The 17,176-nt window shown below is 36.3% G+C and overlaps 4 protein-coding genes and 1 long non-coding RNA gene across 9 annotated transcripts; 1 reads left to right on the top strand and 4 right to left on the bottom strand.

The window, feature by feature from the left end:
* Window positions 1-274: 274 nt before the first annotated feature.
* Window positions 275-1,457, bottom strand: LOC140955081 (laccase-3-like; the record flags this gene model as incomplete). The annotated part of the gene is made up of 2 exons (XM_073406626.1): window positions 275-682; window positions 791-1,457. Coding segments are annotated over 2 exons (798 nt in total), but the record flags the coding sequence as incomplete, so codon positions are not given.
* LOC118029585 (wound-responsive protein GWIN3) lies at window positions 1,339-2,490 on the bottom strand. The gene has a single exon (XM_035033493.2). It carries the CDS (start codon window positions 2,155-2,157, stop codon window positions 1,534-1,536), a length of 624 nt encoding a protein of 207 aa, XP_034889384.1. The 5' UTR covers window positions 2,158-2,490; the 3' UTR covers window positions 1,339-1,533.
* A 6,749-nt stretch (window positions 2,491-9,239) lies between these two features.
* LOC118029587 (wound-responsive protein GWIN3) lies at window positions 9,240-10,029 on the bottom strand. Its single transcript, XM_035033494.2, has one exon. The coding sequence runs from the start codon at window positions 9,960-9,962 to the stop codon at window positions 9,351-9,353; it is 612 nt and encodes a 203-aa protein (XP_034889385.1). The 5' UTR covers window positions 9,963-10,029; the 3' UTR covers window positions 9,240-9,350.
* A 3,571-nt stretch (window positions 10,030-13,600) lies between these two features.
* On the top strand, window positions 13,601-16,562 carry LOC118029592 (uncharacterized). Of its 4 annotated transcripts, XR_012168731.1 has the most exons (5): window positions 13,601-13,872; window positions 14,002-14,062; window positions 14,403-14,674; window positions 14,781-14,962; window positions 15,078-16,562. It is a non-coding gene; the product is annotated as an uncharacterized lncRNA (long non-coding RNA). The 4 variants fall into 4 exon arrangements; XR_004684185.2 differs by lacking the exon at window positions 14,002-14,062; XR_012168730.1 differs by having other exon boundaries at window positions 13,601-14,062.
* On the bottom strand, window positions 14,245-16,874 carry LOC118029582 (laccase-3). Of its 2 annotated transcripts, none has more exons than XM_073406465.1 (6): window positions 16,659-16,874; window positions 16,411-16,562; window positions 16,050-16,294; window positions 15,835-15,963; window positions 14,769-15,722; window positions 14,245-14,660 (listed from the first exon to the last, which is right to left on the bottom strand). In XM_073406465.1, the coding sequence occupies exons 1-6, from the start codon at window positions 16,776-16,778 to the stop codon at window positions 14,530-14,532; spliced, it is 1,731 nt and encodes a 576-aa protein (XP_073262566.1). In that variant the 5' UTR covers window positions 16,779-16,874; the 3' UTR covers window positions 14,245-14,529. The 2 variants fall into 2 exon arrangements, with proteins under 2 accessions (XP_073262566.1, XP_073262567.1); XM_073406466.1 differs by having other exon boundaries at window positions 16,479-16,562; window positions 16,659-16,871.
* Between the last annotated feature and the right edge of the window lie 302 nt (window positions 16,875-17,176).

Genomic DNA, 17,176 nt, shown 5'->3' with positions numbered 1-17,176 from the left:
AGATGTCCTTTGATAAATTGAAGGTGTGGAGATGTTTGCTGTGTATATGACATGCTTATGCCTGCCTCGATTATTTAATCTTTTGTAAGATTCTATTTATTTAGCAAGCTTGAATTTATGAGGCATCACATCAGCAACATGCCATTTAGCTAGCAGCAAAAACCTGCAACGGAATGATTTGTAAATACAATAGAATGAATCATTTATTATTATTGCTTTGTCCTTTTTTTCCTTACTTAGCTGAATGCCTTTGTTCATAGGAAATGGGACAAAATAGTTTGTAATGTTGAGCTGTATATAAATGATACGATGCTCTGTAATTTAACAAGAAAGTAACAGAGGAGAAAATAATCAGTTCTCTAATCCTTCATGTAAAGGCTCTCTTCCCTTATCCTTTTCTTATTCCTTCTCTAAAATCTTACAGGATCCATGAATCTCTGGATTCGAGCGAACAAAGACATTTATTTCTAATGATTGACTCGAGAAACTGTAAATACATCATCAACTGAGAAGACTAGATTCCATTGCTGGTGAGCCGATGTTGGTGATCTTTAGCACTGAGGCAGATCAAGTGGGGGGGGCTGTACTGACTGCAACTTGCCAACTCCATTCTCAACTAAGAAAGCCATAGCCAGACCCCAATTGAGATGTGAATCTAGGTGACAGTGCAGCAACCAAATCCCTGTTTCAGACCAGGTGAGTCAATGTGAGGTATCATATCTGTGAATCTGTTCTATACTGAAACCAAACTAAATATATTAAATGTTTATGCATAATCTCCTTGTGTTACGTGGATTATCAGCCACAAACCGGATGGCTACCCATCCACCAGGAGGGTTTCCAATAGTATTCCTATATGGTGGGTTAATGAGGTTGAACTTTGCTGGATCTGTTTGAGGGTTGAAGTTCCCAAAGCCTGACCCTACAACTGCGAAATGGTGTCCATGGAGATGCATGGGGTGGTCCTCAACCGTGACTATACTGGTATCCTGGAAGACTATTTGTACCCTTGCACCAAATTTCAATTTGTAAAGTTTAGTTGCTTTAACAGGCTGCCATAGTCCTCGGCTGACATTGCCAGTGTAATCGAATTTTACAGGGGGAACAGGTGGAAAATCTGTCGTAAAGACTCCAGGTTGGCCTTGGTAGTAGGCCTGCATTAAGGAGTTTCTTGTTGGGAGTACAAAAGACACATTATTTATGCTAGCGGCGAAACGAGTTCCATTTGGACCTTGGCAGCGGGGGCTATTAGGATTGGTGCAGTTGATGAGTCCTAACCCCACTGTGAAAAACAGGTTTTCATCAATCTGAAGAGGGACATTAACCTTGGAAGGGCTCCTTAGACTGGAAGTGAAGGCAATTGCACTGTTTGTGTCATTAAAGCCTGGCAGTTGTGGGAAGATAGGTGTTGAGGACTTCCCGTTGTTGGCATTGCAAGGAGCAGATTTATGCCCAACTCATGACAGTACTGAGCTTCCTCGTTCAGGATGGCAGTAGTGATCGATATCATTCTTGCATCATTTTATGTCGATTTTAGGAGCTTTGATCTGCAACTGGTTCAAACACAACAGGAAAAGGGATGGTACTGGGAGCCAAGCGATCGACAACGTTGCCAAGTGGGACGCATGCGCATGAGCATTCGCACATGGGGTCGGAAATTGGACAGTAAGAAAGCTGATACAGATTATTACCACCTTCGTACTTGGTGATCTTAAACCGATTCAATCCATCAACACCTCCTGTGGTCACAACGAATCCTCGCATTGTTGGCGTCAATTCAGTCTTCCACATGGTTGACACGCCCGCCATCCTGCATGTGGCTGCATCAAAGTTCACATTCAGATAACTGTCTTCGCGGATGACACCGTCGCCGGATTCTCCAACTGGTGATGAAAATGTTACCGGGAGCCCATTGCTCATTGAGGAAAGTATAACATCTGAATTGCATATGATCCGGCTAGTCGCAGAGACCGCAAGGGTTGTTGTGTTATCATCGGAAGCGGCTCTGATGAAATAACGAGCATCAGCTGTCACCTCATTACCGTTGACATCGATCACTGCTTCAGGATCTTGGGCATGAACGGCATGAGGAAATATTGAAGTTGCTGTGAAGGCAAAGAGAAGAAAGGAGAGCACTGCAAACTTGGTGATCTTCATTGTTGAATATGATGAGTATTAGTTAATTATCTCAGTATTGTTTCTCGTTGTTGATGTGGTGAAAGAACGCACAGAGAGCGTGGATTTATAGGGGAGAAGGCATTTCGATTATTTTTTACAATTAATTAAAAAAATGTGCCTCTGGTTCCACAAAAATATAAACTATAGTGTTCCACTCATATTGATTAAGTTGCCGTCTAGGACGTTTGTAGCAGCCTCTTGCGCGGAGAACTCGATTAGCCGCTTGTCCCACTTGCTTTCTTGATTCATTCCACAAAAGTGTTCTGCTCGTGCTTAATAAGTTATAATATCCGATCAATTAAACGCAGAGATGATTAATTAGTGATGAAATATATATATATATATATATATATATTTTCTCATTTTAATCTTGCACTTTTAGTGATTTAAGTTAATTGATAAATAAATGTAAAAACACTCTCTGCTATTGGATAATATTTCTGTATTAGATTGTAAGCTAAAAAGCATATGGCTTTGGGATAAAACAAAATGGGTCTGAACTCTATCCCTATTTTCTTGCACTAAATTTTTTATTGAATTCATCGCTGAGATCAGTAGATTAGTTATCCCAGTATTATTATGTCTTCTAGCTGATGTGTCGGAAGAGCTGTTAATTACAAGACTACAAATGACAGCCTACGGCAAGGAGTTGTCTTGTAGGTTTGGAGCTCTGGCCACTCGGACCACTTGCTCGATTCATTCTGCAGAAGTGTTCTGCTCGTGCTTAATAAGTTAAAAATATCCGATCAATTCTATTCAAAATTGTAGGCTACCTCACATAACCAAGAAAAAGATGTAATGTAGTCTTGTTCTTAACTATTCTTCATCCTTAATTCTACATCTTTTTTAGAGCTAAAGTCTTTATCCTCATTTCACATGATGTAAGAGATTGGTTCGAGACTCTAGCTCCATTCATTCTTAATTTTATATCTTTATCATCATTTCAGATGGTATCGTACTCTGAAACAAACCTTTTAATTATATGATAATTATAATTCCAGAGCTTTGTTGGATAAGATTTCAAAGCTACTAGTTATTATTATTCTGAAACTATTGATCTAAAACCTGCTAATATGCTGACCAATGATTTCAGTGATTCGACGCTTATATTAGACTGAATTTTAATAAAAAGAAAAAGAAAATTAACTCCATATGAACCGACTAAAAAATATCAATTGATCCGCATCTTGGTGAGCCATGTCTGAAACTGCTCTAGTTTCAGCCACGTGGTCCATATCACTAATGAGCAATTTTGCCTCTGTCTGTTGCTTATCCAAAACGAATCCAATCCTTGAGTTTTGTCTTTAGATAGTAGCCTCAGCCTCTTTATGATCCTAAAACGACGTGGCTCAACAGAAGAGACCTCCACCCACATGTTCTCAGATAAGCTTCTAAACTCAGGATGATACGACCAGCAATCCAAGGACCTGAAAGGCTTCCACCCCCAGATTACCTTATATTCGGACCCAAATACGAAGGGCAATGAGAAAGCCTTCCGAGCTCTTTCCCACTCTAAATCCTCAAGCAACTTCATTAGTCATCTCTGTCACAAAATCAACAGCAAACTGATAGTCCAGGTTCTGATGTTCCCATTACAGATCTTGCTAATGCAATTTGTTGCATCAACTTGGGGAAACCTATGCTATAAAGAAGCAGTATTCTGAGGATTCAACCGCATGCTGCTCACGTTGTGTAAAGGACAACAGATCCTTTGGCGTGATCCTTTCGATATAGTGAAGTTAGAAACTGAGGATTGCAGACAAGATAAGAACACCAAGTAAACTCGTAAAGGAAAATGGTAAAACAAGAGTGCATTGAAGGCTATCAGGGAGCTCAGTTAAGGCATGCTGTTGGTTATATTCTTTAGTTTGCAGGACACACGTTGGTGCAAAGCTACAGCAGAATAGAATTTGTAGAAGAAGATACTTTCATTGATCTCAAAATACTCTTTAAATAGAGTTAGAGTTTTACATGGAAACAAAAACAATTCAAAATTCAAATGCATAACTACTGATCAGATATGATCAGTTATTTATTCCTAAAATCTTGGTCTTCAGCAGAGATCCTTATTGACGAAACTTAATCAACATGCAGCAGCTCAGCTTCGTGGTCTTCTGCAGCTTTCTAAGGCATTTAAACAATACTCCTCTTTGTCTTAACAACAGCAGATACCAAGCTTTCTTCGTAAATCTTCAAAACTTGCTTTTGGAAGGGCTTTTGTTAGAACATCTGCAATCTGATCATTAGTTCTGCAATACAGCAGAGTAACTTCTTCTTCCTTCTGCGCTTCTCTTAGAAAATATAACTTAATTTTAAAATGCTTAGTTCTGCCATGAAACACTGGATTGTTTGCAATAGATATTGCAGCTTGATTGTCAACATAAATCTTTGTTGGTTCCAGTTGATTCATATGCAGATCAGCAAGAATTTTCCTTATCCAAATAGCTTGATTGACAGCAGCAGTAGCTGCTGCATATTCAGCTTCAGCTGTGCTTTGAGCTACATTATCTTGCTTCTTTGAACACCAAGAAAACATACCTGATCCAAAGCTGAAACAGTAACCTGAAGTGCTCTTCTTGTCGTCTACAGAACCTGCCCAGTCACTATCAGAGTATCCATGCAGCATAAGTTTCTGAAGATGAGAATACTTTATTCCATAGCTTAATGTACCTTTAATGTATCTTAGTATCCTTTTTGCAGCTTGTAGATGCATTTCAGATGCACAATGCATAAAACGTGACAGCAAGCTCACAGCAAATATAATGTCTGATCTTGTAGCTGTTAGATACATTAAACATCCAATTAAACTCTTGTACTGACCTTCATCTGCTTTGTTTGTTCCATCATTCTTGCTGAATTTTTCTTTCAAATTCATAGGTGTGCTTGTGCTCTTGCAACTCTCCATGCGAAACTTCTTCAGTATCTCTTTAGCATATTTCTGTAGACATATGAAGATTCCATCATCACTTTGTTTCACCTCCATTCCAAGGAAGTAAGACATCAACCCGAGATCTGTCATCTCAAATACATCAAGCATCTCTGTCTTGAATGCTTCAATTTGTGTCTTATTACTCCCTGTTACAAGTAAGTCATCAACATAAACAGATACAATAATTAAGTTTGCATCAGCTCCTTTTACATACAAAGTTGCCTCACTTAAACTTTTAACAAAGCCAAATTTGTGTAGATGATCATCAATTCTGTTATACCATGCTCTAGGAGCTTGTTTGAGGCCATACAAAGCCTTTTTCAGCAGGTAGACTTTCTCCTCTTGTCCCCTGACTTTAAAGCCTCTTGGTTGCTCTATGTAAATCTCCTCCTGCAGATATCCATTTAAAAACACAGACTTTACATCCAGCTAATAAACCTTCTAATTCTTTTGCGCAGCAACTGCAAGTAGTAATCTGATTGTGTCCAAACGTGCTACTGGTGCAAAGGTTTCTGAAAAATCCACACCGAACACTTGAGCATAACCCTTCACAACTAATCTGGCTTTGTATTTGTTTATAGAACCATCTGCATTTTGTTTGGTTCTATAAACCCATTTTACTCCTATGGCCTTCTTGTGCAAAGGCTTGTCCATCAACACCCAGGTATCATTCTTTTCAATCATTCTAAGCTCTTCTTGCATTGCAGCATTCCATTCATTCTTCTTTACTACTTCTTCAAATTCTGCAGGTTCATAGATAGCAATATTGCTTCTTTCATAAATTTCAGTTAATGATCTTGTACCTCTTACTGGTTCATCATCAATGTTGTCATCAACAATCTCCAAGACTGGAGATTCTTGCTGCTTTGTTGATGATCCCAGCTGTTCTTCTAGTTGCTCCCACTTCCATTGCTTATCTTCCATAAAATTGACATCTCTACTTACCAGAATTTTTCCATTTTGAGGTTTGAAAATTTTGTAAGCTTTTGATGGACTGCTGTATCCAATGAAGACTCCTGGTTCTGACTTCTTGTCCAGCTTATCTCTTTTCACCTGTGGTACATGACTGAAACAAATACAACCAAATTTTTTCAAATGTTGCAGGTCTGGTTTGTATCCAAACCAAGCTTCAAAAGGAGTTTTTTTCTGCAAAGCTCTGGTTGGCATTCTGTTCAGCAGATATACTGAGGTATTTGCAGCTTCAGCCCACAATTTCTTTGGCAATTCTTTTTCGTGCAGCATACATCTGGCCATTTCCATGATACTCCTGTTTTTTCTTTCACTCACACCATTCTGTTGAGGTGTGTAAGGTGCAGTAAGTTGATGTTCAATTCCGGATTCATCACAGAATTGTTGGAATCTCCTACAGGTTTACTCCTTTCCATTGTCTGATCTTAATGTTTGAATCCTGCACCCACTTTGATTCTCTACCCATGCTTTATATTTCCAGAACACATTAGCAACTTCTGACTTGAATTTAAAAAAGTAAATCCAACAGAACCTGGAATAATCATCAATGAAGATGATATAATATTTGTTGCCATTCAGTGAAGCTGTACTCAGAGGACCTCTAACATCTGTATGTATCAGCTGAAGTTTTCGTGTTGCTCTCTAGGTTGCATGAGGGAAAGGTTTTCTGACCTGCTTTCCATATTGACATGTTGCACAATTTATTGATCCGTTCTCTAGTTGTGGTACTCCTTTTACAAGGGTATGAGTTTGCATGTAGATAAGCCCTGCATGATGAAAGTGTCCAACCCTTTTATGCCATAGTTCATCACTGCATATTCTTGCAGAAAACACACTCTGCTCCTTCTCCATAAGGTTTAAAATAAAACCTTTTGATTTCATTTTTACCCTGAACACATTGTTGCCCAAGTTGTCTTTGATCAGACACCATTGATCTTCAAACATTACTTTGAACCCTTTCTCAATGAGTTGTCCAACACTAAGCAAGTTTTGATCAATGTCAGGCACATATAAAACATCTGAAATATACTTCAAACCTGACAAACTATTTAAGACAACAGTTCATTTGCCTCTGACATCAATGTGATCACCATTTCCAATTTTAACTTTGGAAATAGCTGTTCTGTCAAGCTCTTTGAACAAATCCTGATTGTTTGTCATGTGGTTTGTGCATCCACTATCAATCAACCAGGAATCATTCGAACTATTTCCTGTTGAAAAACATGATGCAACAAACAGCTGCTCCTCTTCAGATTGTTGTGCAGCAGGATTTGCCTTTTCTTCAAGATGTTGTGTCCTGCAGATTCGTTCAACATGTCCAGTTTGTCCACACTTTTTGCATTTGATATCTGGTCTCCACCAGCATTTGATCGGCTGATGATTTGTCTTTTTACAGTAGGTACATGGTGGAAATGTTTCCACCTTGTTTCTGTAAGATTGAAATTTGTTCTTCTTGATGAATCTCTTGTTTTTGCTTTCTCCTTGATATTGAGTTCTTGCTTGAAAAGCTCCCTGCACTGATTCTTCAAGTCTCATTGATCTTCTCTGTTCTTGTGCCTGCAATGCATTTGTCAACTCTCCAAGAGAGATGCTGGTTAAGTCTTTAGACTCTTCTAATGAAGAGATCTTAGACTCATATTTTTCTGGCATAGTAACTAGTATTTTCTGCACAATTCTATCATCAGAAAATTCTTTTCCAAGCAATCTTACTTTGTTTATTATGCTTAGCAATCTGTCAGCATAATCTTTGATGTTTTCGGTTTCCTTCATCTTTTGCATTCCAAATTCTCTAATTAAATTAAGAACCTGCATATTTTTGGTTCTTTCATTGCCTTGATATTCCTTTTTAAGATAATCCCAAATACCTTTTGCCGAATCCACATTCATGATTCTTGTGAATACTGTATTCGATACTGCAGCATATAAGCAAGCTTTGGCCTTGGATTTTCTTGTCTTCTTCTCCTTGTTAATCTTTAGCTGAGCTATTGTTGGATTTGCAGGCAAATCAGGAACAACATAGTTTTCTTCCACAGCTTCCCAGAGATCTAGCGCCTCCAGATGCACTATCATTCTGATGGCCCATGTTTCATAGTTTTCACCATTGAACATTGGCGGTGAACCATGCGAGATGATTGTTTCAGAATCCATTTTGTGTTTTTTGGTTGTGTTTGTGGTTTGATTTGGTTTTGTGTTTTTGTTTCTCTCAACTCACAAGTCCCTCAAGAAAGATCTATTGCTCTGATACCAATTTGTTGGTTATATTCTTTAGTTTGCAGGACACATGTTGGTGCAAAGCTACAGCAGAATAGAATTTGTAGAAGAAGATACTTTTATTGATCTCAGAATACTCTTTAAATAGAGTTAGAGTTTTACATGGAAACAAAAACAATTCAAAATTCAAATGCATAACTACTGATCAGATATGATCAGTTATTTATTCCTAAAATCTTGGTCTTCAGCAGAGATCCTTATTGACGAAACTTAATCAACATGTAGCAGCTCAGCTTCATGGTCTTCTGCAGCTTTCTAAGGCATTTAAACAATACATGCTTTCGTACAGGTTCTAACCGTAACTATGGCATGTGACCAACCATAGATCTAAGTAGCCACGCTTCCTAAATTTCCTTAATTTGGTCCTGTTTATTATCGTCTTTTTGGCACAACAACCCCGGCCTTATCTTCTCATCACAGGATGTTGAAAGGGAATCCTCAGTCCCAGCAATGTCCCGACTATGAGACATAAAATGTTTTATATGATCAAGAGATCTAATTTTAAAAAGAGAGAAGAGATGAAGAGAGAAGGGATAATTGTTATGAAAAAGAAATTAAAGAGAGCAGAGGAGATGTTCAGGGAGAGAGAAGAGAGCGAAGGGAAAGGAGAAAGGGGGGGAAAGAATAGGGAAAAGGAAAAGGAAAAAAAAAGTGAAAAGGCTAAAAGAAAAGTCAATGCTTATTTTAGTTTTTCTTCATAATTTAAATTTGATGTTGATGTATAATGTAATTCTTGAAAAGATGAAGACAAAGAATTATCAAATTTTAATAATGTGTGTCAAAGAAATTATCTCAATTTAATAATTTAAATTATTAAATTAAGATAATTCCTTAACACCATGAGAGTCAAGATAATCATCAACAACAAACATAGTATGCATATGGAAGAACGTGAAAATCAAGCAAAAGCCAAAGCGAAAGAGCTTCGTATTTATTCAAGAGTTATTGATGCCCAATACATGATCATATCAGGCGATCACATACTTGGTGATCTATATCATTCTTACATCATTTTATACTCGATTTTAGAAGCTCTATCGGCTGGTATAAACACAACAGGAAAAGGGATGGTACTGGGAGCCAAGCGATTGACAACGTTGCCGAGTGGGACGCATGAGCATTCACATATGGGCTCTGAAATTGGACAGTAAGAAAGCTGATACAAATTATTACCACCTTCATACTTGGTGATCGTAAACCGATTCAATCCAGCAACACCTCCTGTGGTCACAACGAATCCTCGCGCTGTTAGCCTCAATTCAATCTTCCACATGGTTGAGACGCCCGCCATCCTACATGAGGGTGCAACAAAGTCCACATTCAGATAACTGTCTTCGTTGATGACACTGTCGTTGGATTCTACAACTTTTGAAAATATTACTGGGAGTCCATTGCTCATCGGAGAAAACACAACATCTGAATTGCATATGATAGGGCTAGTCGCAGTGACCGCGAAGTCATTCGAAGCGGCTCCGATGATATAACGATCACCAGCTTTAACCTCATCACCGAAGGCATCGATCACTGCTTCAGCATGAACGGCACGAGGAAATATTGAAGTTGCCGTGAAGGCAAAGAGAAGAAAGGAGAGCACTAGAAAGTTAGTGATCTTCATTGTTGAATCTGATAAGTAATAGCTATATCCCAATATTGAGTCTTGTTGTTGATGTGTTCAAAGACTGAACAGAGGCCATGAATTTATAGGGAGAAAGGATTTGGATTATTTGTTAACAATTAATTAAACGTGTGCCTCTTGCTCGACGAAACTACAAATTATTGTCCCATGACATAGACTTGTCGTATAGGTTTGGACCTTGTAGCTCTTGCCTCCTGGACCACTGGCTTACACGATTTATCCCACAAAAGTGTTTTTCTCGTGCTTATATTAGGTTATAAAATCCGACCCCTTAAACGCATAGATGATTAGTGATGGGATTTACAATCTTTTCCATAAAAAATTAGTCTCTAATTTCTAGTTTTTTAAGGCATGGTTTAGTTACTATTACAGTTAAAAAAAAAAAAAGAATAGTGTTTATTTACTTTTTTAAGAAAGAAGAAATTAATGAAGATGGAGTGGAGAGAAAACTAAATTTATGTAATTTTAAAATAAAATGTATATAGAGAACATGTCCCTCTTATCCCAACTAATAGTATAATGTAACGTGAATTTATGCAAGTTTCAAACCCAAAAAACTTTCACTTAAGAAGATACGTTAGAGAATAATATAAATTATATTTTGAAACCTCACCTAATAGCTCAAGTTATTTGGTTGAATTAATTTTTTGACATGGTATTAAAGCTTTGATGACCAAGCAGTTACGAATTTGAATCTCACTATCTATATTTATTTGATAAAACTTAAGTACAAAATAGTTTGATTCTGTTCAAGTTTCAAGTCAAAATAACTTTCACTTGATCGGGTTTGTTAGATAATAATATAAATAATATCTTGGAACCTCACATAATAACTTAAGATATTAGGTTGAGATAGTTATTTGATATCTTTATCTTGAGATAGTAGCCAGACACTACTGAGAAGTGTTCGTCACATACATAATCTTTTTATTTTAATCCATTTATAATTACAATAAGGTTTTGATTACCCACAAATATTGATTTATTTTTCATTTTAATCTTGCAGTTTTAATTATTTTATTCAATTTAATTGATAAGTAAATGTAAAAAGATTCATTGCAATTGAAGAATATATTTGTGTGATAAAAAGCATATGTTTTTGGGATAAAACAGAATGATTTTTTGCGCAAATTATAATTTTTGTTCTTAAAATGGATTAATATTTGAAAACAAGCATATTTCACGGGTCCCCACAAATATAGGTTTGGCTAGTTGTAGGTTTACTTTTGTGGGCATGCTACTTTTTCTTCTTAGAAATTTGTGTGATCCTAGATTTCTCGTTTTGTCTTCCATATTCATTGAATGTCTCCAATTTGTTTCATATTTCCGTAGGTGTGACTTTCCCACTTGAATTGCAGTAATGATTTTCTTTAAAATATTTTTTATATTAAAATAATATTTTTTATTTTTTAAAAATTATTTTTAATACCAGCATATTAAAATAATATAAAAATATAAAATATAATTTTAAATAAAAAACAATATAAAATATAAATTAAAAAAACAATTTCAACCATATTAATTAATCTTTCAATGAGTTTGTCCTATATAAATAATTACATGTACAACCCGTTAGGCAAAACCATAAATTATTGCCCTATGCCTCATGCAAGGACCACTTGTTTTGTCCTATAGTGTATAAGATTCGATTAATTAAAGCATGGATGGCTACATGTTCGTCATGTCTCTTTTAAACTTATTGTTTTAATCGTGTATTTGACAATCTTGACTGCTCGAGAGATCGATTGATAAACATATATCATGCACAAAATTCAAGAAAATCCACACAAATATATTATAGTTTGTCCTATATAAATAATATCATGTACAGCCTGTTAGACAAAACTTTAAATTATTGCCCTATGCCTCGTGCAAAGTTTTTTACTCGTGCTTTATAGTTTATAAGATTCGATTAATTAAAAGCATGGATGGCTAAATGTTCGCCATGTCTCTCTCTTCTTCTTCTTCTTCTTCTTCTTCTTTTTTTTTTTTTTTTTTTTTTTTTTCATGTGGGTGTCTGGGTCAGCTTACACGTACCATGACTAATCCCACGGCTCACTGAACATCCTGCAAATCCAGTGAGCATGTAAGGCATCACGGGGGTGACAGACATGCACAGTAAAGTTTGAACTCTAGCGCAGAGGAAATGAACAAATCCCTTCTATCACTAGGTCAAGACCTCAAGTTCGCCATGTTTCTTTTTTAAACTTATTGGTTTTAATTTTGAATTTGACAACAGTGTATTCATAAACTTATTTGAGAAGTAATAATATGAAATTTAATATATTAAATAGCCACGATAATTTCAGTTTTAAATTGGATAAATAAAGAATTTGTAATACCTCACTGATTTTAAACATGTAAGCATTTTAATAGCTAACTAAAATTAATAATAATAAAAAAATACTTATGCTTTTATGCTATACGAGAATGAAGTTTAGTCTATCATATATATTATATTGGCATGTTGGGTTAGTCGGTATCACATGAATTATATAATATATTAAATAATCGAGGCTATTTAATATATTAAATTTCATATATTAAATATGAAAAACTGTAAAAAAAAACATTTGGTAATAAAAAAAAGGACAACATTAATCTTATTCAAAAACTAACTAAAATTTTAACGGTATTTCTATAAAAAAAAAAATAGCCTAAATATATTCTAAATTAATCTAAAAAATTAATAATAGCCTGAAAGGCCCAGCATGTATAGCCCAGAAAAAACAAAGCCCAACGTGTGGGCCTATCATAGATGTAGCCCCAAATACTTGGCTTTATTTTTTTAAAGTTTCAAGATGGGTGGAAGAAGTAAAAAAAAAAAACAGCGTGTTGCTACTCAGAAAAAAATCTACGGATGCTATTTTTGTCTATAAAATATATTGTTAACCCATTTTAATTTATAAATATTCAGTAAACACTTCTAGAATCTCTTACAACACATTAATCAACTAAAAAATCCTCAAAATAATCTAAAAAAAAATCTAACTAGAGAAAAAATTTATCTTTTAACCCTAATCTATTTTTTATACAAAATACAAGTTTAAATATCTTAATAGAATTTTTTTTATTGAATGTAACTGAATAATGCAAAGATCAACAAGTTCCGTAGGCAAAAACCTATTTTCCGTCCACTTCCTTTTTTATTTGTTATAATATGATGACTGTTTTTTTTTCCCTTTAAAGTTAGGAATTGAATAAAAATAAAATAATATCTTATACTAATTCATATAATTGTAAAATTATATGGACCCAAAAAAAAATTATCAAAAGCTTATGCTTAAATTTAAGAAGAAAAAAAAGTGTTGACAGGTGTCCTCCTCTCCTCCACAAAAAATAAGGGCAGATATTTGTTAAAAAATTAAAAAATATTTTAGAAAGTGTAGTTGTGGTTATTTTTTAAAGTATTTTTTATTTAAAAATATATATAAAAATAATATATTTTTTTATTTTAAAAAAATTATTTTTAATATCAACATACCAAAATAATCTAAAAATATTAATTTGATAAAAAAAATAAAAATAAATTTAATTTTTTTTTAAAATACTTTTAAAATATAAAAATAAACACAACCGAAATACTTTAGTTTTACAATTGATTGGTTGATCGGAAGGCAGTAGTGATTTGTTTTTTTATTGAGAAGATTGAAGATTTTTATTATTTTATTAATGTTTGGTTGATTCGAGAACGATAAAAGTAAATGGGGCTTTGTTTTTTATTGCAAAGATTGAAGCTTTTTATTGTTTGGTTGATTTCAAGAAGATAGTTCTGATTTTTTTAAGACAGCAATTACTAGACTTGAAGCATTGGAGAATGATTATACAGGGATGGAAGCAGTAGAAGCTGTTGTTGATGATGAGGCTTCTCTTGATGATGACGATGGTGGTATTAGACTCTCACTCATTCCATTCCTCTCTTTTTTTCCTGCTTTGAAAATGAACTGTTGCATCTGCCATTTATATGCCTTGCTTTGCATATTTTCAAGTTAAAGAGATGTCCTTTGATAAATTGAAGGTGTGGAGATGTTTGCTGTGTAGATGACATGCTTATGCCTGCCTCGATTATTTAATCTTTTGTAAGATTCTATTTATTTAGCAAGCTTGAATTTATGAGGCATCACATCAGCAACATGCCATTTAGCTAGCAGCAAAAACCTGCAACGGAATGATTTGTAAATACAATAGAATGAATCATTTATTATTATTGCTTTGTCCTTTTTTTCCTTACTTAGCTGAATGCCTTTGTTCATAGGAAATGGGACAAAATAGTTTGTAATGTTGAGCTGTATATAAATGATACGATGCTCTGTAATTTAACAAGAAAGTAACAGAGGAGAAAATAATCAGTTCTCTAATCCTTCATGTAAAGGCTCTCTTCCCTTATCCTTTTCTTATTCCTTCTCTAAAATCTTACAGGATCCATGAATCTCTGGTTTCGAGCGAACAAAGACATTTATTTCTAATGATTGACTCGAGAAACTGTAAATACATCATCAACTGAGAAGACTAGATTCCATTGCTGGTGAGCCGATGTTGGTGATCTTTAGCACTGAGGCAGATCAAGTGGGGGGGGCTGTACTGACTGCAACTTGCCAACTCCATTCTCAACTAAGAAAGCCATAGCCAGACCCCAATTGAGATGTGAATCTAGGTGACAGTGCAGCAACCAAATCCCTGTTTCAGACCAGGTGAGTCAATGTGAGGTATCATATCTGTGAATCTGTTCTATATTGAAACCAAACTAAATATATTAAATGTTTATGCATAATCTCCTTGTGTTACCTGGATTATCAGCCACAAACCGGATGGCTACCCATCCACCAGGAGGGTTTCCAATAGTATTCCTATATGGTGGGTTAATGAGGTTGAACTTTGCTGGATCTGTTTGAGGGTTGAAGTTACCAAAGCCTGACCCTACAACTGCGAAATGGTGTCCATGGAGATGCATGGGGTGGTCCTCAACCGTGACTATACTGGTATCCTGGAAGACTATTTGTACCTTTGCACCAAATTTCAATTTGTAAAGTTTAGTTGCTTTAACAGGCTGCCATAGTCCTCGGCTGACATTGCCAGTGTAATCGAATTTTACAGGGGGAACAGGTGGAAAATCTGTCGTAAAGACTCCAGGTTGGCCTTGGTAGTAGGCCTGCATTAAGGAGTTTCTTGTTGGGAGTACAAAAGACACATTATTTATGCTAGCGGCGAAACGAGTTCCATTTGGACCTTGGCAGCGGGGGCTATTAGGATTGGTGCAGTTGATGAGTCCTAACCCCACTGTGAAAAACAGGTTTTCATCAATCTGAAGAGGGACATTAACCTTGGAAGGGCTCCTTAGACTGGAAGTGAAGGCAATTGCACTGTTTGTGTCATTAAAGCCTGGCAGTTGTGGGAAGATAGGTGTTGAGGACTTCCCGTTGTTGGCATTGCAAGGAGCAGATTTATATTCAAGGATTGCAGTTGTAGTTGTATTGTCAAAAGGTGCATTGGCTGAGTTATAGGCATGAGCTGCCATGTAGTAGAGACCTGGTGTTTGATCAGCAGTGAGAAGGACATCGGTTGTCTGACCAGGAGCTATCATAATGAATGAGGTTACGAAAGGCATGGTGCAGTCAGCATCAACAGCAACTACTGTCAGTCTATGGTTGGCCACTGCAAAGAAGAGTTCTTGGTTCATGCCCGAATTTATGACCCTTAGGCGGATTGTTTCGCCAGGATCCACAGGAAATCTCACAGTTTCTACATTGTCAAAACCACAACAGATGCGATATCATGGTCAATGGTTAGTGAAAGTTTAGTTTGCAATTGAGCTGAATAAGTGCTAAAGCAAAAACAAGAATAACTGGCAAACCTTGCTTGGAGCATCTGTAGAGGTCGCCGGGTTGGCCATTGATGGTATAAGCATCAGACACATTCGGTGCTGCACCTGTGAAATCTGCCAGCCGCAAGACATCCATGGGGTTCCTGTCCCACCACTCCCCTGTTACTCAAAAACATAATCAGCTTGTCAGTTATGCAACCATCTAATGGTTTGAAGACTATGAATTGAAAATGAGAATTGGTCACCAAGAAGAATGGGAATTTCTCTCATGGGCACTGGGAATGAAAATGGGGAACCCAATTTAGGATGAATGATTAGAGCACCATAAACAGTGGCTCTAAGCCATCTGCTATGAGCATGCCACCACAAAGTCCCCTCCTGATTTTCGATTGTGAACTGGTAGGTATAACTCCTTCCTGGTTGGATAGGGCATTGTGTCACGCGATCAGGCCCATCTGCCCAAGGATTTCGCAGCTGTCGGATTCCATGCCTGATAAATTCAGACACAGCAATTGAACAGGAGTTGAAACATGCATGTATGTGTATGCAATTCTCTCTTTTCTCTTCTTGATTAATTTACGCTCATACAACATGTTTGATAATTACCAGTGGAGGGTAGCATTGTATCTAGCATTATTTATTGCCTTGATCACAAGAGTATCACCGTCACGCACTTCCAGTGTTGGCCCTGGAAAGAGTCCATTAACTGTAATTGTATTACGAGTTCTGCACAGCCTCCTCACTGGCTTAGCTTGAATCTGTTTCAATCCACACAGAAAAGAAAAAGAAGTTACTTCTATGCTTCATTCTCACACACACAACAGAACGAAGATAGTAATGAAGACAACACATACAACAAACTCATGGTAGTGAGTTTCTGCTTCAGAGAAAGATGCTTGGAAACTGATGATTACAAAAATGCTAGGAAGGAGGCAACAATATAATTGCTTTACAGTCAAGTTATGAGTCCCCATTGCTTTCTTAGCCTTGGTTGTGTAAGAAATCTTGAATGTGTTAGATATAGCCCAGGAAGACCATCTATTTATACTAGTAGGATAAAGCTGGAAAGGACTAGACATGGACTTTTCTTTCTTTCGTTCTTTCTCCATTAATCTTTGAAAGGGGAGTGTTTGGCAGATTAGATTATATGAGTCAGTAGTGACACTTAGAAGTTTTAGGGCAGTTTAGTCTAACCATAAAGGATATTTGGTGCACCCACTTGCCCCGTCCAAAAGAAGAGTCTGCACTGAAAGGACTGAGGCACCAATCATATGATCTTGCTGCTGGGCAGGTGCACCTCTTATCCATGCAATATGAGTAAAAGCTTAAATCCAAGTCCTCTCCTTGAAGAAATGATAAAATTGCCTCTTTT

The sequence above is a fragment of the Populus alba genome, chromosome 19 (assembly GCF_005239225.2).
Source record: "Populus alba chromosome 19, ASM523922v2, whole genome shotgun sequence".
Lineage (NCBI taxonomy): Eukaryota > Viridiplantae > Streptophyta > Magnoliopsida > Malpighiales > Salicaceae > Populus > Populus alba.
The sequence above is the reverse complement of the archived record's forward strand: the minus strand, read 5'-3'. Positions and strand labels throughout refer to the sequence as shown.

What these genes read in the sequence shown, in the direction of transcription:
- LOC118029585 (XM_035033493.2), bottom strand. Translation starts at nt 2,157, where the DNA reads ATGAAGATCACCAAGTTTGCAGTGCTCTCCTTTCTTCTCTTTGCCTTC.
- LOC118029587 (XM_035033494.2), bottom strand. Translation starts at nt 9,962, where the DNA reads ATGAAGATCACTAACTTTCTAGTGCTCTCCTTTCTTCTCTTTGCCTTC.
- LOC118029582 (XM_073406465.1), bottom strand. Translation starts at nt 16,778, where the DNA reads ATGGGGACTCATAACTTGACTGTAAAGCAATTATATTGTTGCCTCCTT. An exon ending in CTACAGATGCTCCAAGCAAG is followed by an intron (nt 15,723 to 15,834) that starts GTTTGCCAGTTA and finishes TTGACAATGTAG; the next exon opens with AAACTGTGAGATTTCCTGTG. An exon ending in GTTTGTGGCTGATAATCCAG is followed by an intron (nt 14,661 to 14,768) that starts GTAACACAAGGA and finishes GGTCTGAAACAG; the next exon opens with GGATTTGGTTGCTGCACTGT.